We start from the raw sequence: 26,702 nt of genomic DNA on the forward strand, positions 1-26,702 counted from the left end.
GGATTTCGGGTCGTCTTTAATACAATATACAAAGTAACAGCGTGAAGGGAGACACGGGCGAGCTTTACAGTCTTCATTCCTTAATACAGTTGTCCGTAACCTATGTAGCACTACCAAACTAAAACTACTCCATAATACAACGAGAATAACATCTGAAGCCGCAAATGCCAACCCGTACAGTGCAAAGCACGATTTATTGCCATGTCTGCTCTTTTACGCGAAGCTTCGGAGCGCCTTGTCGCCTCGATCCCACGGCGAGTGCGGCTCAATCGCGATCGTCTCTCGGTGTGGAGCAGCGGCAGCAGCGGCAGCAGCAGCAGTAGCAGCGTCACTCGCGGGCGAGCGTGCACCACACACACACACACACGCGCAATCGCGTGCGCACACACACACGCAATCGCGTGCGCACACACACACGCAATCGCATGCGCACACACACACGCGCACAATCGCACTTGATCGGTCAGGCTGCGGATCCGCATTCGCGCCGCCGTGTTCACGGTGTGTGCCACAAGAACAGGTCACGGTGCAGCCCTGCGGTTGTTTGGCGGGAGGCGCCTCGTGCACTCGAGCAAACTCCCCCCGCCCCGTCTCCCACTCCGAGAGGGAGCGGACAGACGCCGGGGAGACCGAGCCGGCGACCCGCGCATCGCGCTGGCGCTAGGCGCTCCGCTGCAGTGTGCGCCATCCTCACACGTGTCTTCGTTCGCGTCGCAGGTGTCTGGTGGGCGGCGAGAGGTGAGTTTCACGCGAGCGACGGGGGGTCGAGTGGGTGTCTGGTGAGTGGCGAGCTGCGGGTTGTGAGTGCCCTTGGCGTTGAGTGCGTCACGTGGCGGCGAGTGCTCCACGGCGAGCGGCGAGTGGCGTCACGCGAGCGGTGAGCGTCAACGGCGAGACACGCGGTGACACGGGCAGAGCTCGTCGCGAGCGGACTTTTGGAGGCACGCGCCGGTGATGGAACTCCGCATCGATAGCGTCGAGTCTCCCGTTGGTGAAGGCTGCGCGTTCCGAGTTTGCGATCTAAATACAGAAACATCCCCCGACGGCGCTTTGCGTTTGAAAGTTGCACGCGGAGCGGAGCTGTGGCTTCAGCGTGGCATCATCTCCCGGACTGCACCTCCGCCATATTTTTCACTTCACAAAGAGCCGTGCTCATGGCCTGCGTCACGGTGGGGGTGGGGGGGGGGGTGGGGGGGGGGCTGTACGGCCGTCATGCACCACACCGCGCCCCGCGATTGCCACTTCACAGATTCGCAGATTCGCTCGACTCATGAGCGGCACGGCCAGGGAGGCCACGCAGGGTCACTTCGTCGCACCGACGATTGGTGTCACGCGGCTCCACTCTACGTGAGAGGAGCTCCATTCTATTTACACGCACGGGGAGAGGAACGCTCTAAGCCAGGGGACCGCTCGGAGAGGGAGAGATGCCAAGCAGGGAGGTAGACGTTTGGGGGGGGACACGCGACGGGGCGACGGGGGGGGGGACACGCGGGAGACACGGCCGGGCCCATCGGCGCTCGCGAGCGGCGCCGGGACCCCGCGGCGTCGCCGTCACTGGCAGTACAGGGTGAGCACGTTCTCCTGGTTGCCGCGCATGAGCAGCACGGGCGGGCGCAGGTCTTGCGAGATGGTCTCCAGCCAGGCCATGTAGAGCGCGCTCGGGCAGACGCCCTTCCGAGGCAACGGCATGCACCTGCGTCCGCGCGTAGGGAGGGACACGCGCGCGGCGGTTAGCGCTGTGAAGGCGAGGGTGAGCGATCGTCACCGTTCGAGGGTTCGAATTAACGACGTTTTTACCCAGACGTCGGTCTTGGTTGTAACAGGTGGGGGCCGACGTGAGACCGTCTACCGCTCAATGTTTCCATTGAGCGTGAGACGGCCGTAGTGGGGCGACTGTGGCCGATGTCGTCCAAACTCTGGACGACATCGTGAGCCCACTGCGGTCTGCGCTCGCTGGGCAGAGGAGACGGGGCGAGCTCTCTCCTGAGGCCCTCCCGTCGTGGCCGGCAGACCTCGACCATGGGCATTTAGCTCCCGAACAGATTTGCCGTGCGCAAGAAAGGAATTGCTCAGGGCGGTGGGAGAGACGTGCGGATGAGTAATTGCGGCCATTATTCACAAGCGCTCTCTCAATAATCAGCAGTGAAACGTTCCACTCAGAGAGAGAGAGAGATCCCTTTGATTTTGTGAGATCCAATCGGGGAGAGGGCTACAAGGCGGAGGCCGAGCGGTTGGATCCCGAACCGTCAGACTCTGGGCAGCAGCAGCCAGGAGTCGTAACGTGCGCCGCTGTATAACCTGGGCGTGGGCATCATGGCTGAAATACCAAATGACAAACATTACAACCCTGCCACTGTAAACTATAAAACTACAAGCTAAACTATTTTTTTTTATTTTACCAGGCAAGGCCCATTGGGCTAAATAACAATTTTTTTTAAAAGCGACCTGGCCACAAGTGATAGCCCTAAAGAAGTGGCAGCCAGATGCCCTATAAGCATGTTTCTAAATGTGGAGGGGGGAAAAACGGAGTCCCTGGAGAAAAACCCACGCGATCAATTTCCAGGTGTCAGGGTCCATATCAAACCCACGCCTTCTGAATAACAGACGAGGTCGTTAGCATCTCGCCACAGTGGCGCGCCGTGTGTGTCCCTGTGTATTGCAACACCACAAAAGAATAAATTCCACAAGTTTACAGTTAAGTAATTCCCACTGCCGACTTGCCACAAAGTGCTACTCATTTTAGTGACCTCGGAGGGGTGACCCTGAGTGGCCGGTGGCCTGCGGCCTTTCCCTTGTGCCACGGGCGTTAATTCTCGATAACAAGTGACCAGCCAGCCACGACGCATCAACACTCTGAAGTCACGACCGTTTACCACTTCGTTAGGTTCAGAACTCATCTTCTTGGTTCTTTCGGTAAAGTCACGTAAAAGGAACATAATAAAATAATAATAAAACATAATAAAATACAATTCTCACGACGTTTCAGAGGACCGCTGCTTGCGTTGTGGCCGAAATGTCGTGAGAATTGTATTTTATTATGTTTTATTATTATTTTATTATTTTATTATTTCCCTTCTACGTGACTTTTCCGAAAGAACCAAGAAGATGAATCCCTGCAGTCACGAAAGCTTTAAATCGAAAGGTTCAGAACTATACGGGAGGTGCGTGCGCCGTGTTCTCATTGTGACGCTCTCGCTCCCTCGCTCGTGCATGGCTTCCACACCGCTCGGGCCTGACAGCACGACGCGTGTATCGCATCAGTGAGGAGGTTCTGCCTTCCGATGGCCTCTCTCTCCGCTGCGTGGCCTCGAGGCTAAGTTTTACAGCGAGCAGGTGGCTGCTTATTCGTCGTTACGACATCGCGACGTGTGGAAATAGAAACATTTGCGTACGGGGCATTTTACACAACCCTGCTTTACAGACTCGTAATGAGTGGCCCTAATGGCTCGCAGTAAACGCAGACCGCTGACCGGTTCTGGGTTAAGAGGTTCACGTTCACCTCAAGGTGGGAGCGAGTTAATTACTGATACCGGGTCACATTCACATTATTATTATTATTGCTGCGGGGACTTCCGCTCAGCGGACAATCCGTGTGGGAGTTACAACGGCGTGGAGCTGCTCTGTCGTGCCGCCTGCAGTGGCTACTGAGGGCTACGGTGCGTGTGCGGCAATCAGCCGACTAATTGAAACATATAGTGTCTTCTTACTTATGCGGCCTAACTCGCAGATGGCAATACATGGCATCTGCGCCGGCTGTAGAAGACCAACGTTTTCGTCAGTTGCGGTAAGGTCGCTTACAGCTCTGTTAATATCACAAGAGAAGTTTTGTATCACCGCCGTTTCACGAGCCTGGCTGTGAAAGCCATTCGCCAGCGAGCCGTACACGTTACACGCGCCAGCCGCAAGCGCGACGCTGAGCAGGACCGAAGCTAGCGCGTGCGTGATGGCAGCACGTGCCAGCGTAGCTACCGCCCGGTGGCGCCTACGTACGAGTACACGTGTGTACGTACGAGTACAAGCCGAAACAGAGACTGCTGGGCGCCCCCGCTCTGCCCTTGGAGCACGTGGCGTAACATCCCCGCGTGGGAGCCACGCAGGGATTCCCCGCGGAGTGAACGGAGCCAGCCAGGGCTGGGCGCCCCGGGGCTCTCCGGGTCACTGGCCGTGGAGCATTGCGCGTGTTGACACCACGGGCCCCACGCGCCAGCACCCGCGGCGTGATTGGCGGCGGCGCCTGCGGACGACGTGCGCCCGCGAGCGCTTTTGTGCGCGCGAGTCGCTGCTCGTGCCAGTGGCCGCTTCGCCGCCTGCCCTCGGCGCGAGCTGAGAGCCGAGTGGCCAAATGGCACTCGGTTAAATTTCGATTTAAAGCTTTCGTGACTGCAGGGATTCATCTTCTTGGTTCTTTCGGTAAAGTCACGTAGAATGGAAATAATAAAATAAAATAATAAAAATAAAACATAATAAAAGACAGAGTCTGTCTTCTCGACAGACCTGCTCTCCACCTGAGGACGGCTGCTTGCGTTGTGGCCGAAACGTCGTGAGAATTATTTTATTATGTTTTATTTTTATTATTTCCATTCTACATGACTTTACCGAAAGAAACAAGAAGATTTACACTATGAGATCTCTTTTACCAGTGGCAAAATATAATAGTAGGTTTTTACCCTTTTAACTGGTACAAAACTGACACCTTTATTCAAGGCATCATGTTTGCAATGACCACAACACAAGTAGTCAAAAAAGCAAACAAAAAGAAGCAACTCTGATAAGGATGATAATATGCACTGTCCTTGAAGTTGATTGGCCCACACCCGAGACGGCTTTCTTTAGAGCCTAGTCCCCATTGGTGTAGGGCCCTACACCAATGGGGACTAGGCTCTATTATCATCCTTATCAGAGTTGCTTCTTTTTGTTTGCTTTTTTGACTACTTGTGTTGTGGTCATTGCAAACATGATGCCTTGAATAAAGGTGTCAGTTTTGTACCAGTTAAAAGGGTAAAAACCTACTATTAAACAAGAAGATGCCACTCGGTTCTCCGCCCCTTCTGGCATCTGGCACCGAACTGGAACCAGGGCAATTGTCAAATTGACGTGCGTTGACCTTCCTGCAATATTTTTCTCGAACTGCCCACATCTTGTCCGTGAAATAAAAAACATGAAGGCATAAAATCAATTTGGCGCACGTAAGGACTAGCGCTTGACCGGCGGCTATCAATGATTGACGCGGTGGTACAGGGTAGAGCAGTGCATCGCAGACAATTACTTCTGTAGGCTACATGCACCTGACGAGCACTGGTCGCAGTTAACGGCTCATAGTTAATTATTTGGGGAGATTGGCGGCTATTCAATTACTACTTGTTCGGGAAATGATCAATCTTTATGCAAAAATGCTTTCAAGGGTAAAACAATCACTGATCTTGAAGCACGACGCAGCAGCGGCGCGGGGGAGCGCGCGGGCCCAGGAGCCAGCCTGCTCCTCTGCGGAGTCTGCGGAGCGGCAGTGAGGAGCGCAGTACGCACGGACGCACGCACGGGAGAGTGTGGGCACGTGCACGCAGAGGCACTCACACGATGACGAGAGCCGAATCCCGCGAGTAGTCCAGCAGGATCTCGTTCAGCCGCACCTGGCGCATCGTCTGGGGAGAGAGAGAGTATTCATGAGCACCTCCCTGGACCCCCTCCAACTGGACACACGAAAGCGCGCACGCACGCACGCACGCTTAAAACGGTGACGATAACTGACAAGGTTGCTTTTGTGTGTTTTCTTTTTTAGTAAGCCGCTTGAACCACGTGGTGAGAACTCTAGGGTTCGTTTGCAAGCGTGACCCGGCTCGCCACAGCGACAGCGGCGATGGCGAAAACAAAACAAAAACGCGCCACAATGAAGCAAGCAGAAATGACGGGCAAACAAGAAGCGGATGGACATCAGAGCAGAAGCGCCGCAGAACAGAACACACCGAGCGTGGCGATGCGATAACGGTTTTAAAGCCCTCGGTGAACGATCAAACCATTGTAAACCGCCACGCAGCGGGATTGAACTGATAACCATCGATGTGACCTGAAGTTATTTGCACCTGGAACTATCGGAAGATTCGTACAAAGCACGACGAGAGACGGAAAGTGAGGCCGAGCGGCGTGCTGTGTACGATTCGCGCCTTGCGGCTGTTTTAACATCGGTGGAATCTGCAAAAGAGGATTCAACCTCTAAGTTAAACCGTGACATGAAGCCTCGCGTGGAGGACCTACATAGTGACAGAGTAATAGATATACAGAGTGATATACTGAGTGAGAGCGTAGCCCTTCCAGCAGCCGGGACGCTGGACAGCACGTGGCCGTGCCTCACGAGGTGACGGGGATGGGGAGAGTGTCCCATCGTCGCCCTTGCAGTGACGATGAGACAATAAATTCGTTGCGCGTCGAGTGCCGGCGTCATGGCCCAAATCTTTTTGCCAAATTCGAAAAAGTGATCCCCCGGAAATTACTCGGCCGGGATCACAGCCACGTCAACAATCGTCGCCGCCTACTGGCAGCAGACCGATGCCGACGTGCGGGCCGGTGCCGAGTCATCAACTTGTGCCGCACAGGGACAGCTGCCACTGAGGGTGCCCTTCGAATGTTCGAGATGAGATGCGACGCAAAGCGCTGTGGGATGAGGAGGCAGGGAAGTGAGGGCGAGAGGTGACTCACGGTGGAGAGTGACACGTGACTTATGATGGAGAGTGACACGTGACCGAATCCCCGCGACGGCCCCATTACCTTCTCCTTGAACTGCTTCAGCTCCGCATCGGAGATCTTCCAGGGGCAATCTTTCCGCATCTCGTTCACGACCTCCTCCTCCTTGAACCCATCGTTGAGCTGATATGGAGCCACCATGTCCTCAAAGCGCTTCATGCTGTGTCAAACGCCACAGTGCGTCGCTTAATAAGAACGTCGCCATCATCATCGTCATCATCGTACAGGCCTTAGTCACACATTGTCAGACATGGAGGTTGTTTCGCCACACTTCACCACGCTGGTCAGTGCTGATTGGTGAAGCAGATACATCGCTCGCCACGGTGTCAGCCCTCGCCAGAGTCGAACTCCAGTCGCCGAGCTCACGGCGCAGTGTGAACGATTGTGACTCACGCAAACTCATCGATATTGTGTTCGCTCAACGCTTGTGCACCACGTGACAATTGAGTTTGTTTGGCTGCGTTGGGTGGTGAGGGGTCTTCCCGACGCACATTTAGTCAGATCATTACACGGGGACAAACCCATATGTGTTCAATTATGAATCGTAACATTGGCGCTAAAACCTACGCTTTAAAGTCAAACGCCTCGTGTTTACCACTACAATGAGTGTATGTTACGTGCTGTACACATAACAACTGTGTCCCTGCATGTATCTTGTGTGTGTGTTTGTTTATTTGCTTCTCGTGCCCACTCACTGCTCAGGCCTTGGCTTCTGGTTGAGGTCAGGCAGGATTTGGATATCTTTGAATCCCAAGCGGAACTGCTCCAGCAGAGTCACCATCCTGCACGACCGCACAGTGAACACACGACAGCCGATCTACCGTATGTACCGTATACATATGTGTGGCAGGAGACGGTCGTCCTCCAACAACAGTGGAGGGTGGAGGAGCGACGCTCACAACGATGAGCGGAGCGCCGGGCAGATAAAACGCAGCAAGATAGCACAGTAGAGGGCACAGGTGGCGCATCTGCAGTCAAGGCACCTACTGGGTCCCGTGACCTGCCAGGGGGCCTTCGACACTTCACGTGGCCTCAAAGTGCACCTAACATGGCAGAAGCGCCGCAGTGATGTCACCGCCACTTAGTGATGAGTGGCGGTCGTTGTTGTTGTGTGTTCATAATCAACGTTTTTGGGTTTAGATCGCGTTATTTATAAATGTGGCGAATTGCCCGATGATGCTGGATGCAATTACCAGCGAAACGTCGTACTCCTCAAATTGTAAATGTTGTGGTTTCACGCTTCAACACACCGGTGGGCTAAAGCAGTGAACTATTTGTCTTTTGTCAACGTGACACTTTTTTACTGATTGGCCGTGTCGGGTGGTGGAGGGTTACGACACATTTATAAATAACGCGATCTAAACCCAAAAACGTTGATTATGAATAATATTGGTCGCGAAAGCCTACGTGTTAAACTGTTGTTGCGTGTGTTCGTTCTTGTTGTTGTGCGTGCGGGAACGTACGAGCGCCGCTCTTCGTCGAGCCGGATGATGTGTCCGCCCACGAAGACGCGCACATTGCAGTCCCTCCAGCGCTTCTTGCGAGTCAGCAGGTAGGGGATGAGGAGGGTGAGCCCTGTGGTCCGCAGCACACGGCAAGCAGTCAGCACACCACAGAACACCGCGGCACACCACAGAACACCGCAGCACATGGCAAGCGCCACCACCGCACACCACAGAACACCGCAGCACATGGCAAGCAGTCAGCACACCGTTTAATAGCCATCTGCTGCTGCTGCGTCAATCGCTCTCGGCAACGAGGTGAGAACGGAAGGAAAACGCAGAGCAGCAGCACGGAGTCTCCAACTACGCTCTCACACTCTGAGCGGACGCAGGCCGATCGCTGTGCGGCGAGCGAGAATCACCCACCGCCGTCATCGAAGAGCCAGTACACGTCGATGGTCTTCTTCTCCTGCTTGCCCTGGAAGATGGTGCTCGCCTGCTCCGCCTCCATGGCCAAGTCTTCGTCCCCTGCGCGGCGGTGGAGACGCGCACAACCTCGTGTGAGCCTGAGCTGGGCGCCAGTCACAGTTGGCGGTACCGCAAGCGAGAACTTTTCCGGCCGTGTGAAACCCTTGTACGGGGATAGAGTGTTGCGCCCTCGCACGTGTGGGTTTCCCCCCCGGCTCCTCCGGTTTTCTTTCACGTGTATAAACAACGCATTCATGGAGTTGGCCAAACGTCACGAAATAGGACCAATTATTGGCACCGGTTCTGGTTGCCTTCTCAGGTGTTTGCGGTTTCCCGCGCTTCCGTGCAACAGCTGTGCGCATTATACGTTATTTTGTGTTTTGATTTGAAATTTGCATGCCTTGCGGTGTAAATATATATCATATACATATAACACTAATAATCCGTTAGAGCTCACTGCTCGTGGCAACGCCTGAAGGGTGGAGAGAGACTGCTGGCACTGAAGCCAGGCAACGCTTCTCTCCGTCATGGAAATGACACTTTGCTATAGCAGAGACTAGTCTCTGATGGGCTGCATCGCTAATTGCAAAGATGAACTATTACACCTGAAATTTGACAAACTGGAAACTAAAATTGTATTCATCGGTGGCTGAGCGTGATGCATAATTGTAGCTAGCAGCCCGGAAGTCGTTTGGTCGTGACCGTCCATCAGTCCCTCCCTCCCCTCCCTCCATCCCTCCCTCCATCTCTCCCCTCCCTCCCTCCCTCCCTCCCTCCCTCCCTCCCTCCCTCCCTCCCTCCCTCCCTCCCTCCCTCCCTCCCTCCCTCCCTCCCTCCCTCCCTCCCTCCCCTCCCCTCCCATCCCCTCCCATCCCATCCCCTCCCCTCCCCTCCCTCCCTCTCGACGTGACGTCCGGCCAGCCAGAAAAAAAACTTTTTTTCGAACATAGAATCACTGCTATATTTTGCATGAAAGAAAGGAAAGTACAATCGTTTTTTAGCTAATCAAAATAAGCTAAAACAATGAAGTGGCATTCACGTAAAAATGTCAAATGTTAAAGCAAGTAATAAAAAACTGAAATTTGAAAGCAACACAGTGAATGGGTTGTAAAGAAGCATCGCTCGGCGTACTCACCGTTCGTGATGGAGTTTCCGTTTGTCATCTCCATTTGCACCTTGACCTCTCCATCGTCAAACGCGCGGTTCACTGTCGTGACGACACACAGGGGTCACACTCGGTTCTCGCGACGAAGCGAAAGCCGTCAAATCGAGATTTCTCGGCCTCAAATCCATCACTCCGTTCTTCCCCTCCACCGTCCACCAGCCTCCACCACTCCACCCCTGTCTTGGTTTGTTATTGCTCTATTATACTCATAAGTTACAAACTATAACTGAGAATCAGAGTTGATCTCTGCCCAAGCAAGCAAATAGAAAACATTAATTTACATCGCCTTTGGACATTCCACATTCTCACGGTGAGGGCCATTCTCTTCGTAAGACAACCGCAGTGGTAGTCACCCGGCCTCTCCTGGAGTCCTCCTATCCTGTGCGTTGTATGCGCTCCAGACGCCTCTCTCCTGAACCTTCTCCCAGCCGTGAAGCCCTCCAAAAACTCCCGCGCCTTTTCTGTGAACCCCCCCAGCTAATCCCAAAGCTCGCTGGTGGAACGGACGAAGGATCGTGAGTGGCTGTTCCTAGTGGCCAATCGGGATCTCGTCCCGGCGCAAGTGACCCCCTCCCCCCCAGCCAATGGGAACCTCACAGCATCCGATTCAAACCGTCTTGGCGTCCTCTCACATTATTACACCACGGCTAAGCAAATCTCATGGTGGTGTAGAGTACACAGGCCGGTGCGAGCGTGCACGGCCTTGCTCGTGTGCTCACCGTGGGCTCGCTTGATGCGGGAGATGTCCAACCCCTCCTTCATCCGCAGCACGCAGAGGCCAAAGCTGAACTCCAGCGCGTCGCTGAAAACACAAAAACACGCGCGGGCACCACAGCGATGTTCACATCTCAAGCACGTTCACCATAGCATTGCCGGACGACAGCACTGGGGACAGACCTAGCCGGGTGGCTCAGTGGCAGAGCGAGTGATTCGCAAATCGTAAAGGTTGTGGGGGTTCAGATCCTGGTCGGTGGGGTTGACTCAGCCAATCATACCTCTAGGGTCAATCAAATAAGTACCACTTTACAGGGAATTCAACAGTGGGTTTCCTATGGAGATAGTCGCCAATGCCATGGAAATGAGGAATTTCCACCTCTGGCTGAATACGGGCTCTAAACAGGAGATGAGCAGCAGTGTTCAATTACTCAATCGAGCAGGAAATTCACTCTCCACTTTGTCCAGTGTTTTGTTCCCAGCTCACTTTCCACATCCTTGCCTCTGGAGTCCTCAACTGGTTCAACAAATGAAGTCTCTAACACGCTGTCCCGTGGCTCATGGGAGCACGTGACGACCCCGTGGAGGTGGGTGGGCGACTTACTGCATGATGTTGACGTAGTTGTCCATGTTGTGAGGGTGGTCCACCTGCCAGTTCTTCTTGAAGCCCATGAAGAGGACGTTTGGCCGCATCTTTCCCAGGCCACTGCCCTGCACGCAGCAGCAGCAGCAAGCAGAGGCCACATGGTGACATCAGCATAGGTGTGCGGTGTGAACGTGTGTGTCGAGTCAGCCTCGTGCGATGTGTAAACATCACCACTAGGGAGACAAAGGTGGCCGGGGCGGTGTTGGCCACCCACCCCTTGTGTCAAAATCCGGAATTATATCCTGACACCCTGCCTCCTGTCCTGAAGGTGCCTGCCGCAGTTTCAAGCGAGCGCCAAACAAACTCGTGACGAAAGCCGAACACAATCGCCAGGTGCTCGAGCATTTAACGCATCAATTGATATCCTTTCAGATCAACGGCAATTATAACGACCAAATGTATCAGCTAGATATGACGTCTCGCTTGAAAATGTGTCGAGCATCTCCAGGACAAGATCCAGGAAGTATGTCCCATTGCCGCATGCGCCCGGCGCATTGCCACGTGGGTCCGGAGCGTCACCACGTGGGCCCGGAGCGTCACCACGTGGGCCCGGAGCGTCACCACGTGCGTGCGTCGAACCTGCATGAGGATGTGGGCCCCGGAGCGCACGTCGGCGGCCACCACGGGCCGGTAGAACGTCTTCACCTTGCGCTTGTTGAGCCACGCGATGTGGCCCGGCGCGTTCAGTTCCGGCAGCTTGTCCTTGCGCGAGCCCTGTCGCTCGCGGACAGCGCGCAGAGTAACGTTAGCAGCTGATGGCGCACGCAGACGGCCGCTGCTCGGCAGAGGGAGCGGCCGCACGCGCGGCGCGAGCGGCGGTGACGCGTGGCGGTCGCTGACGCGTGGTGGCCAACATTCACGTCCGCCCCGTTAGACCAAGACGTAAGAGTTGTGCGGTCTTCGTGGCCGACAGTGTAGAACTTTGTGAATGTGCTCTGTTCAGCAACTGGCATCACGATATAAACCCTAACCCTACTGTCCATAATGTAGACGCAACTTTCAAGGGTGTTCAATAGGGCCCTACCATGTGTTCATCATCCTCTGATTTAAAAAGATACAACGATAACGTTAATTTAGTGATAATGTACTATGTATATATCCTCTGCTAAATATCAATTAATCGTATCCTATAACGCCCACCATTTACATTAATTGTCTCTTACGCGGAAATATTTTTCGCTAAACGTGACGCTTATCAGGAACGCATCTGGCACGTTCAACGAGGAATCACTGCACGTGGGTACACCGAGGCCAGAATAACAGCAGGGCCTGCGGGTGGACGTGCGCAGGGTCCCAGTGGGGGGCAGTGGTGGGGGGTAGAAGGTGGGGGGGGGGGCAGGGCGAGGCACTCACCACCAGGACGTTGGTGCAGATCATGAGACTCTGGTTCTTGGTGAACGTCGACACGAAGTCCACGAGGGCCGGCCGGCAGTTGGGGGGCCCGGTGAGCACGAGGCACTGGGGACTGACGCGGAGAGCACGCGGCGGTGGTCAGCGCGCACCTCGCGACGCCGCACAACGACGGTGGGGGGGGAGGGGGGGGGGCATGTGCATCGAGAGGGAGTGAGGGGCGTGGGAAGCTACGGAGGTGACGGCGTGGCGAGCCGCGGGTGAAGACGCTTCGCGGAGATGAGGCCGAGTCGGAGACTCGCAGGGTGACGCTAACTCCCAGCAGAGAGAGTGTTAGGAAGCTCTTAGGAAGAGCATCATGCAGCGTACGCCCACAAGGAACACACTCGCGAGAGTCTTCCTGATGAAGTAAATACTGAGTTAGGGAACCGAGGTAGGTGCTGAGGTAGGGACTGAGGGAGGTAATGGGATAGGTATTGAATACTGAGGAGGCCCATCAGGTACGGTTGGGTGAAGGAGGAGCGAGGAGGGTGAGCGACTCACCGGAAATTCTTGATGTGGTCCTCCACGGCGTTGAGGCTCACGACGTAGCCCAGCGCCATGTTGTAGGAGCTCGCCTGCACCGAGGAGCCCCAGTTGACGTCTGCGAGGGGGAGGAGATGCGCGGCCGACGCGGCGGGGAGCGTGTCAAGCGCACGCACGCGTGGGAATCGAGACAAGTTCCTAAAGGAAGATGTTCGCGGCCGGACGCAGGTGCCCGCGCGGACGAGGTGGCAGAGCGAATGGAGAAGGTGGATTCTGGTAGCGGAGGACAAGTTACGGTGGAGCAGGGGTTCTGATGGACGACGTGGGATTTGGTGGAGATGGATGCTGGGATTGAAAGTGCCTCCCAGTGGTGGAGATGACACAGTGGCTCAGATTCGTAGAGCATCGCGAGACACTGAACAGTTATGGGAGAGGCGTGTGCAATGAACTGAGAAGGAGGAGGAGGGATAAGTAAAAAAATATAGAAAGGCTTTAACCCTTTCCGTTGATACTACAGGAGGTGTTAAGATTTCGATTTAAAGCTTTCGTGACTGCAGGGATTCATCTTCTTGGTTCTTTCGGTAAAGTCACGTAGAAGGGAAATAATAAAATAATAAAAATAAACATATTTTATTATGTTTTATAGAAGGGAAATAATGAAATAATAAAAATATTACACATTTTTTTTATTGTTTTATTATTTCCCTTCTACGTGACTTTACCGAAAGAACCAAGAAGAGGTGTTAAGATGTTCAAACACCAAGTAGACACCGACTGCAAGGCATCGTCAACTCCGCATTGACCGCACATCATGCTCGTGGTAAAGCGTGCAAACAAGCGTGCTTCGACAAGAGTGTACGCATCGCCCTTGAAAACTGATCGGTGACAGCTGCCAGCGCCGACGGCCATCGCCGCCGGCGTGGGCGGCGAGCTGCGGACATCGTCACCTGGCTTCTTGTAGGTGACGTAGGCGAGGAGGAAGACGACGATGCCCACCACGATGAGCGCCGCCCACCAGGTGAGCAGGAACATGATCACCACCGAGATGACGGCGCCGAACAGCGCCGCCCACTTGTTGTAGAAGCGGAAGGATGGGCGCCACCCTGCACGCACGCGGCGGTCACACACGGGAGCTGTGGGACGCGAGGACCGGCCGCGCGGCGCTGGCGGCACGCTTCCCGTGCGCGAAGCATAAAGGCGCAACCCTGCAGCTGCTCGCTCACGACGCTGCTCGCGGGAGCCCTGGGAGAGGCCCTCGAGACGGTGATTTTGGCCGGCTCTTCCACGCCGGCCAGACGCGTTGGAAGAGCAATGGATACCCACACTTTACTCCAGAACACGCGGGCTGCCAAATCGATTAGCTGCGGTGTTACCCGTGTACACCGCTGGGTGGACAGAGGTGGTGGTGGTGGGGAGGGGGGGAGTTAAGAAACGTGACCCCCATTGTCCCCGTGCCGTGCTGCGTAAATACCGCACCGACCCTCACTCGTTCACGATTCGCCACGTCGCAAATGTAAGCGGTGGCGTCGGTGTCGGTGCCGGGGGTGCGGTGGTCACCTGGGGAGTTGGTGATGGAGGCGTGGAAGCAGGAGAAGTTGATGAGCGCGTAGGAGGCCAGGTAGAAGTTGGAGATGATCGGCGCGATGGTGTTCAGCTCAGCTACGGAGGCACACACGTCACGCCGAGAGTCACCGTCACGGAACAGCCTCGTCACCTCGACTGACGCACGCAGAAGCATCGTCACAGTTTCCTATTCGTTTAGCCGCTGGTGCCTCCACTGCACGCCCGTGTTCCACCACTGTGTAGTTGAGGGTTGTTGGATCAAGCGCGCAAATCTGTGAAACTTTCTACCCGTGGGCGTCGAGGTACAGCAGTACAGTAAGAGGGTTAATTTCCATCTGTACAAGATTGAGTGTGAACCCCCTCACACGCATTATCGAGTTGACCAAAGGTCCATATATAGGACTACAGAGTTTGGGCAACTGTGGGCTTGATGGTGGTTTTGCGCACCTATATACCAGCCTCTGTCTCTCGGAGAGTGAAAACCATTATAATTATTCATGGACAATGTTATAGAATCAATGAAAATGCAAAAGAAATCTAAACTGAAGTCGAAACATCTCTACGCTCAAAGAAGCACGGGACGGCACTCATCCCTGTTGGTAGCCCTCAGCCAATAATGTGGAAATTCCACGTTTCTCTGGAAGGGACCCGTCTCTCGACGCGATAAACCGCTAGCCGACTACGAGGACGATGACGACGGCGCGTGGCCTGGCCGGGGGAGGCCTCGAACCATTCACAGCGACGATTACAACACGGTCCCCCCCAACAGTGCAAGTTCATCATCATGACAAATAAAAGTTTCACAGTCAGCAAACGCCGACGAGAGCGGCTCACCCCCCCCCCCCCCCACCCCATGGAACACGAACCCGGCGTGGGGTTGACCGTGGGAACCCGCGGAGAGGCGAGGACCCCAGCGCGCCACGCGGCTGCACCGTTCATCTCCCGCTCAAGGCTTCTCAAGAGGCCCCTCCGTCAAAGTCCATCGGCTGCCACGGCGTGCGGCGTTGTCCACCGGCCGCTGTGGCCAATTGCGCAATTGTGCGTTTTCTTTTTTTACCCTTTGATTGTTTTACCGCTCTTGAACCGTTACGGGCGCGAGTGGCACGCGAGAAGTGAGGCTCGCGTATCCGTGTCATCCCGGTGGGGATCACGCGGCACTCCGGCCCCACGTTTCGCTCTCTGGACGTATGTACGTACGTACGTGTGTACGTAGAAGTTCGTTCGCACCGTACGTAGCCAGCCGTGCACATCGGAGGTTACCGGGTGAATAACTCCGCGAGCGATTGACACCGCCTCATTAGGACGCCCGGAGAGATATGTTTATGTTATGAAGAGAGACGTTTTTGGCGGTGAAAAGACTTTCTAATGAAAGAATCGTGTTGACTTTGGAACAATAACCGTGTTGACTCAGGCCTGTTGTGCAGCGATAACGTTACGTTTACTGCTCGGTGACTGTCGATGTTATTGCCTCATTTCTGTGTTTGTAAAATCTACAAATATATTTCATGTTTAAAATGCAACTACAGCAAACAAACTAATCCATGTATAAGTTCTGTACTGGAACTCCCCACTTAAACACTAACAGCCCATGCCCATTTTCCACCGGCACATCCAAACCGTGCCAGCACGAGGCCCTCGCATTACTCCAAGTGGTGTCTCCACTGGCCATTTGGCGCAGCCTCACAAGACTTCGAATCTGGTTTGGGGGCCAAGCAGGGCCAGGGGCGGGGCTAATGAATCGGCTCGTTGCTTGCGGCGCCAGTGGCGCGGCCTGGCTTCGGCAGTGGTAAGCCGCTGGGCCGGGTTGGCACGGCGTGGCACCGGCACTGCTCGGGTGTGCAGTGGAAAAAGAAGAATCGGTGGCCTGGGGGGATTGGGGCTCCGTTCCCCCTTGGGTCTCTCTGGTGCCACGCGGTCGCAATCACTCACCAATAAGGATGAACCCGGCCGCGATGAAGAAGGTGAGGACGTAGCCCGGGATGGGCTCATCGTTTTTGCCGAAGCCACGGCCAAAGAAGCTGATGCCTGGGTACAGCTGGTCCCTGCACAGGCACTGCACGGCAGGGAATGGTGACAACCACAACATCTCACTCGGTATTCGCGCGATCGTTCGCATTGTGCAGTCGCTGCTGTGACATTGCTGCAATGCCGCTGCGACGTTGTTGCTGCGATATTGTTGTTGTTGTAAGGCGAACTCCATACCTGGAAGACCTTGGGAGCGCTGACGAGGCAAGCGAGGGCGGAGGAGAGCGTGGCGCCAAAGATCCCGGCAGTGATGAGCGGGGCGAAGCCGGACACCAGGCTCATGGCCTGCCCGGGGGATGGCGCCACACACCACGCGCGGTCAAACACGGGGTTAGGGACACCGTGCCGTGTTCAGACACCTCGTGGGAATGTGAAACAAGATAAGAGATGGAGCGGTGGCGCAGCGGTTAGTGCACCGAAGCGAGCTCGGTGACCGCGGCACGCACCTGGTAGTGGTTGTAGAGGCCGTAGGTGCAGGTCTCGGTGGCCGCGCAAGCCGAGAAGTTCCAGCCGTACTTGCAGTCGAGGCCCGTGCACTCTCCCCCCACGCCCAGCACGGCGAGCGTGTCGTTCATGTCGCCGGAGGCATCGCGCAGCACGCACGCGCCTGCGTGGCACGGTCGGCACAAGCGGCACGGGGAGGAAGCGGGATTAGTGCGGGGCGCGACACGGAGCCTCGTCGGCGAACGGCGGCGCTACCGCTGAAGCACAAGCTTACACATGGCACAAGCTTACACATGGCACAAGCTTACACATGGCACAAGCTTACACATGACACAAGCTTACTCATGGCAAAGCTTACTCATGGCACAAGCTTACACATGGCACAAGCTTACACATGACACAAGCTTACACATGGCACAAGCTTACACATGGCACAAGCTTACACATGGCACAAGCTTATACATGGCACAAGCTTACTCATGGATGCACGCAGAGCCGTCCCCAGGGTACGGAGAATCTGGGCGACCCAACTCTGTAACAGCGGCAGCAGTACGAATACATCACCGTCACCCGTTGCCGTTCGCTGCCGCTGAAGAGTAAAAATGCCAAACGGAGACATGTCACCCGACTCACCGAACCCACAGGCGGTGCATCACTCACCGATCGTTGCCGAGATGATTATGTAGGAGACGGTGGTCCAAAAGATGGCCATCATGGTTCCCTTGGGAATCGCCACCGCCGGGTTCTGCACGGACGACACATCACGACGTACACACGGCACGCTTCTTAACTTGATGATGTCAAACATTTGCTCCATACGACCGAATGCGATAGGAAGGAAGCAGAGAGAATTGTGGGAAAGCGAGGCAGTGGTGTGGGAGGCTGAGGTAACGGAACTGGGAAAGAGATGGAGCGACTAAATCGGCGCATGCACAGGCTCCGGACGGATTGTTGCATCGCAGAATGGCGAGTGGATTGATCACGGTCCACGATGATGGTGATCCACGCAGCCCATCTCCGAGTGGCAGGTGGAGAGAAAGTGCGGCTGGCTGCACGGCGGGGTGCGTGGCGGGGGAGAGCCGACGCGGTATGGGACGCCGTGGGGAATACTCCGCACGGCGGCGGAATGGGAAGAGGGAAGAGGGAAGAGGCGTGCCCTGGATTCACGTGGAAGGAAGCGCAGAGACGTCGGAGGGCACGGGGCTATTCTACCTTGAGATCTCCGGAGATGTTCGCTCCGGCCAGGATCCCGGTCGCCGACGGGAAGAAGATGGAGAACATCCCAAAGAAATTGTTGTTTGTGCCGCGGAATGCCGGCACAAAGTTCGTGGCGAAAATGTCCGCTGCAGGGCGAGAACAGAAAACACACCTTGTTGAACGTGGAACGGACGGGCACGGTGGCCACGTTACGGCGCGCCCATGCGTCAGTTTAGAAACGAAAACCCAACACGTGGAACCTCGAAGGCAATATACACAACAGGTGACGTTTCGAGCGACGGCCATGTTGCATAGCACATCTACAGAGACTCAATCGACCTCAGTCAACGTCCCGCTCGGCTACGTGGAGGGAGGCAGGGAGGGAGGGGGGAGGGAGGGAGGCAGGGAGGGAGGGGCAGAGGGAGGAAGGGAGGGAGGTGGGAGGGAAGCAGGGAGGGATGGGGGGAGGGAGAGGGGAGGGAGGCAGACGGGAGGGAGGCAGGGAGGGAGGCGGGAGGAAGGGAGGGAGGCGGGAGGGAGGCAGGGAGGGAGGCAGAAGGCAGGGATGCAGGGAGGGAGGCAGGGAGGCAGGGAGGGAGGCAGGCAGGGAGGGAGGGAGGCAGACGGGAGGGAGGGAGGCAGGGAGGGAGGAAGCGGCGGCGTTGACACTGGCGTCTCGGCTGTGCCGGCACCCGCCGTGGGGCTCTCACAGCGGTAGCTGAAGAAGCCCTTGGACTGCTTCTCCTCGGTGGCCGGGATGATGGTGCCCACGATGTAGTTGACGAACGACACCATGATGACGAAAAAGAAGACGACCTGGGCCTGCACACAGCACAGAGTCAGGAGATCGCTCGAGTTTCTCTCCTCGCCCAGAGGGCAGCGTTTATCCGGAGCCTCGTGCTATGCAAAGGTTTTCTTGACCAACATTAGGGTTTGGTTAGATGATAATTGGTTTTTTACCCTTCTATCTGGCAACAAAACTGACACCTTTTTTTTTACAAGGGGTCATGTTTGCATAGACCACAATACCTGCAGTCATAATACAAACAAAAACTCTGATAATATATGCACTGTCCTTTAAGTTGATTGGTCCACACCCGAGACAGCTTTCCTTAGAGCCTAGTCTCACATGGGTTGGACCAGATGACGCCATGAGGGTTAGAGTGGAGGTGTAATGTCAATTGTTGATGATAACCCTCCACCACCCGACGACATAGCCAAAAAGAAGTCAAGCTATCGCGTGGCTAAATCTACAAATCGATTTGGTTTTTCACACGAGCACCGGTCATCCTCGCAGCGGCTTTTGGATGGCCATCGAACAAAGACGGGCACCACATCGCGCGCTTTCAGATGTGCTTCTGCGGCCGTCTGGAACGCTCTTCCGTCCGATATTAGGAAGCCACTGGAGCTATGCACTTTTAAATCATCGAGATTGAAAAACGAATTACTTTAGAACTGAGTTTTGTAGTTTAGTTTGTTGTCCTTCCCCCCGCACCTCTCATTTAGCACGGTAGCTATGTACGGTGCGACATAAAGTTCAACATACGTACACACATTCATCAAAATGCTGAAGAGCGTCATCAATTTTTCATTCTCGACGTTTCCCCGGAGATTCCACCCGCAGTCTCCCGGCGTAACCGGGAGCCGGGTGAGGGCCGGCGACCTGCGTGTCAGTGCTCCGTCTCCCGAGCCGAGGGCGTCACTAACCTTGGCCTCCCACTCCATGCCGGCCAGCGAGATGCCCAGGAGGAGAACGACCGTGATGATGCCGATGATGCGGATGTCGTTGACGAAGTCCACGATAATCACTCCGTTTTCCTGCAACCCAGCGGGGAGCGGGGGGGGGGGGGGGGTCGGAAGTGGGGGGGGGGGGGGGAAGAAATCAAGGCTCTGAGCGCGTAAGCGAGGATGGGCCCCAGGGATCTGTAAAAACGCTTCAAGGCTCACTGGCCGATGGACAAATGTAACTGAACTTTTTATTTCACAAGCTAAGGCCCCACTGAGCTACATAGCTCTTTTTCAAAAGCGAGAAGGCCACAAATGATAGCTCAACGGAGTGGCGTATTCATCACGTGGATATTTATAGCAGCCAAATACTCTAAACGCGCGATGGTGATTCTAAATGTGGAGGACCCGGAGAAAAATCCACGTTACCACAAGGAGAGAGACACGCCAAACTCCAAATATAAAGCAGGGTCAGGATCGAACCCACGACCTCCTGTATCCCAGGTGAGCGAGAGAGTCAACATCTGATAGCCACCGAGATGTCAAGAGGACGACGTGCGCAGTTGGCGCGTCACGAGCTGGATGGCACGGCGCCAGCGCGCATCGGCGGGGAGCGGTGGGACGCGTGGCGGCGACGGAGCGGGGGGGAGGGGTTAGTGGGGGGGCACTCACGAGCATGAGGTCGCGCACGGTCTCCGCGAAGCCCACGGTGTGCATGGCCACCGCCACGGCGTTGGCGAAGGCGAAGATGAGGCCGATGGAGCCCCCCAGCTCGGGGCCCAGGCTACGCGAGATGAGGAAGTAGGTTCCACCTGGGCGACGAGGCAGAGGGTTGCGAGGAGGTGAGCGCCGCCGATTGGGACCGGGGAACCCACACATCATCGTGCCATGTGTTCATATATGTAGACAAACATCATAAACCCTGCCGGGGATCGGTGTTATATGGTCGCGGTTACACGCCCGCAGTGCCCCCAAGGGGCGTTCCCCTGACCCCCCACACTCACCCCCCCCCGCCCCTCGCCACCGCTTCTCGTTCCACTTCTTCCCTCAGCTCCACTCACTTTGAAATTCCCTCTCCCCTCATCGTCTCGCTTACAGCCCCCCACCCCCAAGCTCTTACAACAACAAAAAATAATAACCTCGCTCAGCTCAAGAAACGCGTCGCACCCACATCTCTTCACAACTTCGGCGGTGCTGTTTGTCGCTGGCCCCTTGGGGCACTGTGGGTTTCGAGAATGAAACCACCAATTCACAAGTTACAACTAAACTTAAAAAAAATTTCTTTTATTTTGCCGTGTAAGGCTCACTGGAGCTATATAGCGACCTGATCACAATTGATAGCTCAACGAAGTGGATTATCATTGTGTGGAAATTGATAGTAGCAATCAAAAACTCTAAACGCACGTTGATTCTGAACGTGGAGTGAAAAACCGAAGGTCCTGGAGAAAAATCCACGCTACCACGGGGAGAGAGACACGCAAACTCCAAATATACAGCAGGAGCCAGGGTCAGGATCGAACCCACGACCTCCTGTATACCGGGCGAGGTAGTTAACATCTCGCCACCGTGGTAGATGACACTGACAGAGCGAGCAGAACCACCACGGGGGTCGCTAGGGAGCTCCCAGCCGAATCCCGCCACGCACTTGACCGCGGGGGCGAGCGTGGTGGCCGTGACCCCTGACCCCTATCCCTCCCCTCCTCACAGGGAGCGTGGTGGCCGTGACCCCTGACCCCTCCCCCCTCCCCTCCTCACAGGGAGCGTGGTGGCCGTGACCCCTGACTCCTGACCCCTCCCCCTCCCCACAAGGAGCGTGGGGGTCACCTACGGTCCACACGGCAACTTACCGGACTTGACCTTTCCATTGGTGGAGATGGCGGAGATGGAGAGGCCCGTGATGCTGGTGACCACCACGGACATGATGATGATGACCCACGTCAGTCCTGTTGGGCCAAGGAGGGAGGTTCATCATCGACAGTCAAGCCGAGTAAAGCCGAAACGCTCACATCATTTGCATACAGACTCGGCTATGCACACACAGGAATAGTCACAATATCAACACTGCGCAGACAGCGTTGTTGGCTGGCAGCAAATCGCAGATTTTGTAAACGAATCGCCCGCTCGTCCGTCCGCACGTTCGTGTCAATTGCGATTCGTCGGCCCCGAGCTGTTGCCTCCCGCCACTGCGCTGCCGAGTGGCCTCGTGCAGTGGAGCGAGTTACAGGTTGGAGGGAGACGAAGAGGAACGCTGAGCGAGTTGGCGCGCTCGGTCTCGAGCCGAGTGACGCTTACTTAGAAGGAGGTATTGCAAACCTGTCAACACCTTATCAGTGCCCGACCTTATCACAGACCAATTCAGACCTTATTGGTCACCCCCGTGCTCCTTATAAATCTCAACGTTCATCCTACAAAGTCCCATCATAACAGAGAAACAACAAATAAATAGACAAAACTCAATTTCCCATAACACAAGAATACGGGGTAGACCGTATGGGTTGACACGGTATGGCATTGCAGAAGTTTAGCGATTCGATTCCGGCAGGCCGCCCTGGCTGCCACTGCTGGCGTGTCTCACCGCAATAACTCCGCGCCGTCTGCAGCGGTGGACGTGAAAGAACCCGGGGACATAGGCCCATCGCGTGCCGGCGTTACGGGCCAAAGTGCAAACATTGCCCTGCAATTGTTCATTCGGGAGTACGCATGGCCAGCATCGTCCCCTGCTGAGAAACTCCTGCGGTCCATACCCGTCCGTGAATCATAGCGCCTTGCGCTACGATGAATACGGTGTGAACACCACGTGCACTAGACTATAAGAGAGTGTTTGGTTAGGAGGGTACGGTCGGAATGTGAGAGACAGAGAGGCTGGGTGGGTGGGCGGACGGAGCGCATGGCCCCATTTCACGATGAGGCGAACAACTTAAAACTCGTGCGGCCGAAGTCTCACCGATGCCAGCCTGGCCCGTGATCCAGGGAAGACGCAGGTACAGGATGACACCCCAGATATTCAGCATACACCGGATCTGTGGGATGCAAAGCGTGGTCGGTAAAGGGCTTGTTCGAAAATGACACCGCAAAAATGACTACAATGGGAACAAAGATAAAGATCCCCCATATAGCCTTAACAGACTGTAGGGGCAAGTGCTGTTAGCGAGCACCTATTAAGGCCGGCACGGTACACGAAGGGGTGGGTGGCCAGCACCACGCCCGACCGCCTTTGTCTCCCCAGTGGCGATGTTTACACACCGCACCAGGTACTCATTCGAGGCTGAGTCGACCTAGGGGAGGCCCAGGAGCGGTTCAGATAATCGTCACTGGGTGTTGGCCGTGAGCGGGAATCGAACCCGTGTCGCCGGGTTCATAGCGCAGCATAGCGCTAACCGCTACACTATCGCTTACATTGGGAACGCACACACACAGACACACACAGACACACACAGACACAGAGCAGAGTCCATTGGGTCGCCACCTGCCCGGGTTTGTCCCGGGGTCGACCACTCGCGGACAGAGGCTGCTGCTGCTACTGCTGCTACTGCTGCTGCTGCTACTGCTGCTACTGCTGCTGCTACTGCTGCTGCTTGCTGCTGCTGCTGTGAGGAGGCGACTCACCATGACCCCCTTGACCCATCCGAAGCGCACAGGTTTGTGCTCCTTCATCTTCTTGAGGTTCGCCTTCACCTCGATCTCCGCCGCCGCCTCCTGCTCCGGCGTCGGCTCCGCATTCTCGAAGTCGCCCCCTCCGAAGTTGATCCCCAGCTGCGGCACGGACACGCGGGACACACGTGGCACGGACACACGATGGTGAAATCATGTGGTATGCAGGCGGTGCTGGGTGGATTATTATTGCATCGTAGAGCAGTGCGCTAACCACTGCGCCACCGCTCTCTCACCTTTTAACCAAACCTTCAAATGTAAACTCATTGTTTGGTGATGCCGCTACTGCTGCCGCTTCTTTGGCGGTCGTATGCAAGCAACAACAACAACACTCAACAACATAATTCGTCAATAACTCTGCAGCCTTAAAATAAAATATATATCGGAAACGTTTCGGGCAATTATCCTTCACAAACTTCAAGAAGGTATTGCTGAGTGACGTTAACTTTTTCTAGAGCAAATCGTTCAAACTGCTGCGGGAAAAACTAAGTGTTATCACTACAGTACGTGTTACCACTACAGTATGTGTTATCATTACAGTACTTATTATCACTACGGTACTCGAATGTGTTGCATGGAGCGTCTCCCGAGCAACCGAATTGAGCTTCTTCGGGAACGGATTTGGGAGCAGCTCTCGGTGGCACGCGGAGCGAAACGTCGGACATGCTACCGAACGACACGCGGGGTGCGACCCAGCAAGCACACGACCGTTGCAAGCTTCTGTTGTGCTACACGTGCGTGATGGTGGCAGCAGTCTGCTCGCGAGCTCGATGTCCAATATCGAGCTCTGCTGCTCGCCACGACGAGAGGGCGTCAGCAGAGAGAGAGAGAGAGATCAAGTCGGTGTCGTTTTGCTCTCCCTCTTAGTTGTGAGCGGCAAACGCGGCGGCTCTCTCATCGTTCGCACGCGCACGACGACAGCGCGCACCGCAACAGCGGCATCAGCGCACGCCACAAAAGCGGATGCCGAAACAACAACAACGACAACAACAAACAGCAAACGCAGAGAAATTCGCAGCGTCGCGCGTGTAGAGACACGCGAAAGCCTTGTCTAGAACACCGGCTCAATAGAACTGCATGTGCGGCCACTGCTCGGGTCTCTGTGCACTCGGCGGCACCGCAGGGCGCGCGCGCGCGTGCGTGACGGACGCGCGCGTCTCACTGCGGGGTGCGGGAGGGCGACTCGGCCGCGCCGCGCCCTGGCACCTCCACCACCGGGGGTGTCGAACTGCACGGCCGCCACGGGGTGAGTGGGAGCAAGAGGAGCAGGCGCGGACGATCGGTGCCCACCACATCGCCCCCCCCCCTCCCCATCTGGAGGGTAGTGGACGCAGCGAGCGCCACCGACGACGCGTCGCTCGCGGCGTCCCTACGCAGGGGCTGTTCCTCGCATTGGAGTCTTAAAGAGCTGCGATTGTAATCCGCATTGAACTTGCGCTGGGGTGCGTCGACCCGACGCGTGGTTCGATAGGCGCACGATTGTGTTTCCACGTAAGAGAAAATAAATGTATTTCTTACACCGCCCGGCAAGCAATCGTTCAGTAAGTTAAAACGCAGGCCGTCACGACCAATGATGTATATTAGGACTCATGGTTATTTTCTCTCGGGGTTAGATCGCGTAGACACAATGCCCACGTTCGCTATAACCCTGCAACGCCCGACAGAGCCGATCAAATCGAGTCAATGAAAAATAATAAATAACAACAATAATTGACATTTGTTTCTAAGGCGCCTTCCACTAATGTCTCAAGTCGTCACGCGAAGCACAAAGATCCACGAGTGATTTGGGTTTGTTTTTTCCCGCAAACCGGAGGAGGAGTGTTGACTAGCGAGCAGAGTTTTGACAATTTCTATTGTCATCTCCAGCCAAAGCGTCGTTCGTATTAAATCGTCAAATCGCTGCTCGCTTTTCGGCTTTCCGTCTGCTCGTAAACCAAATGGAGCGGCACGTTGGCCCACGTGACGGCATGAATTGATTGTCTGTCGGGTGGTGGAGGGTTATACGAAACCGAATTACAATACACCTACACGATGATCTAACCCAAAATGAACGAAAAAGAGTTCAAAACACGAGACCGTAACTAGAAATGAACTAGAAAATGAAGACCAATAAAGGGCGATCCATTTACAGACATCACACTGGTTTATAACGACCCCTCTCTTAACAGCCGATTGAATCTTGGCTGGTGAAGGCAGAGGGGAATTAGCAACGTGGGGGCTTCGACACAGCGACGGACAGAGACAGAGTGTGAAACACAAAGACAAAGGAGACGTACACACAGAGAAACCGCCAGAGAGACGCACACGCTCGGAGCGCACCGAGAAACAAGTCACACGAAAGCAAAGATCCTCCAGCAGACGAGGGACGCGTGCCGTCGAGCGCGCACCTGCGAAGGCCGGCACGGCACGCGATGAGTTGGGTTGGCAAGGACCGCGCCCTGCCGGGCCAGCACCAAAGTCAGAGAGAGAGAGAGGTAACGAAGAGGGACTGGATAGAGAGTGTGCGGTGCGTTGCGTGTTTGTGTGCGCGCGCGTGTGTGTGTTGCGTGCGTGTGCGTGTGTGTGTGCGCGTTGCGTTGCGTGTGCGTTCGCGCGTGTGTGTGCGCGTCTCACCCCCTCGAGGCCATGCAGCGCGGCGAGCGAAGGCCGCTGCTTTCGCGTTGCTCCGGCCACGTGCGTGTTGCAGTAGTAGTCGAGGCGCGGCACCGCGTCCAGGGTGTTGTGGCCGAACGTGCGCATGGACGAGGTAGAGCTCGACTGCGTGCCGTACAGCTGCTTATGCTGGGTGCTCTCGTACGAGGGCGAGTCCGCGTCTGCTGCGGCCGCCTCCTCGCACGAAGTGAGGCGGCTGATTCGGAAGCGGCCCTGCGACTCCCCGCCCGCCTGGCACGCCGGGTCCAAGGAGATGTCGCTGGCCATGGTGGTGGAGTCGGGGCGGACGAGCGCACTTTGCTGGAGAAAGGAGTGTGCCGACTACTGACTGCTGATGAACTCCGGCTCGATGCGCAGCGCGTCGTTATATAGCACGGGACGGCCGGGGGTCGGGCCAGAC

General features: G+C 55.6%; 1 protein-coding gene across 2 annotated transcripts; it reads right to left on the bottom strand.

The window, feature by feature from the left end:
* LOC133339582 (solute carrier family 12 member 3-like) lies at positions 1 to 26,702 on the bottom strand. 2 transcript variants are annotated; one of them, XM_061547704.1, is made up of 26 exons: positions 26,264 to 26,700; positions 23,606 to 23,752; positions 22,944 to 23,019; positions 21,847 to 21,942; positions 20,672 to 20,811; positions 19,982 to 20,092; positions 18,985 to 19,096; positions 18,290 to 18,420; positions 17,738 to 17,822; positions 17,080 to 17,240; positions 16,811 to 16,918; positions 16,538 to 16,661; positions 14,603 to 14,704; positions 13,993 to 14,148; positions 13,064 to 13,163; positions 12,524 to 12,635; positions 11,750 to 11,884; positions 11,129 to 11,235; positions 10,530 to 10,612; positions 9,781 to 9,852; positions 8,604 to 8,705; positions 8,199 to 8,310; positions 7,431 to 7,517; positions 6,760 to 6,895; positions 5,572 to 5,639; positions 1 to 1,693 (listed from the first exon to the last, which is right to left on the bottom strand). In XM_061547704.1, the coding sequence occupies exons 1-26, from the start codon at positions 26,567 to 26,569 to the stop codon at positions 1,552 to 1,554; spliced, it is 3,111 nt and encodes a 1,036-aa protein (XP_061403688.1). In that variant the 5' UTR covers positions 26,570 to 26,700; the 3' UTR covers positions 1 to 1,551. The 2 variants fall into 2 exon arrangements, with proteins under 2 accessions (XP_061403688.1, XP_061403681.1); XM_061547697.1 differs by lacking the exons at positions 1 to 1,693; positions 5,572 to 5,639 and having other exon boundaries at positions 5,735 to 6,895; positions 26,264 to 26,702.

Source organism: Lethenteron reissneri, chromosome 9 (genome assembly GCF_015708825.2).
Source record: "Lethenteron reissneri isolate LAM-NWPU_2019-01 chromosome 9, ASM1570882v1, whole genome shotgun sequence".
Classification (NCBI taxonomy): Eukaryota; Metazoa; Chordata; class Hyperoartia; order Petromyzontiformes; family Petromyzontidae; genus Lethenteron; species Lethenteron reissneri.

Coding starts and splice junctions, on each gene's coding strand:
- LOC133339582 (XM_061547697.1), bottom strand. CDS start 26,569: ATGGCCAGCGACATCTCCTTGGACCCGGCGTGCCAGGCGGGCGGGGAG. Junction 14,149..14,602: donor CTCCATCACCAACTCCCCAG/GTGACCACCGCA, acceptor GCGTGCGTGCAG/GGTGGCGCCCATCCTTCCGC. Junction 13,164..13,992: donor CGTCACCTACAAGAAGCCAG/GTGACGATGTCC, acceptor TCCCCCTCGCAG/ACGTCAACTGGGGCTCCTCG.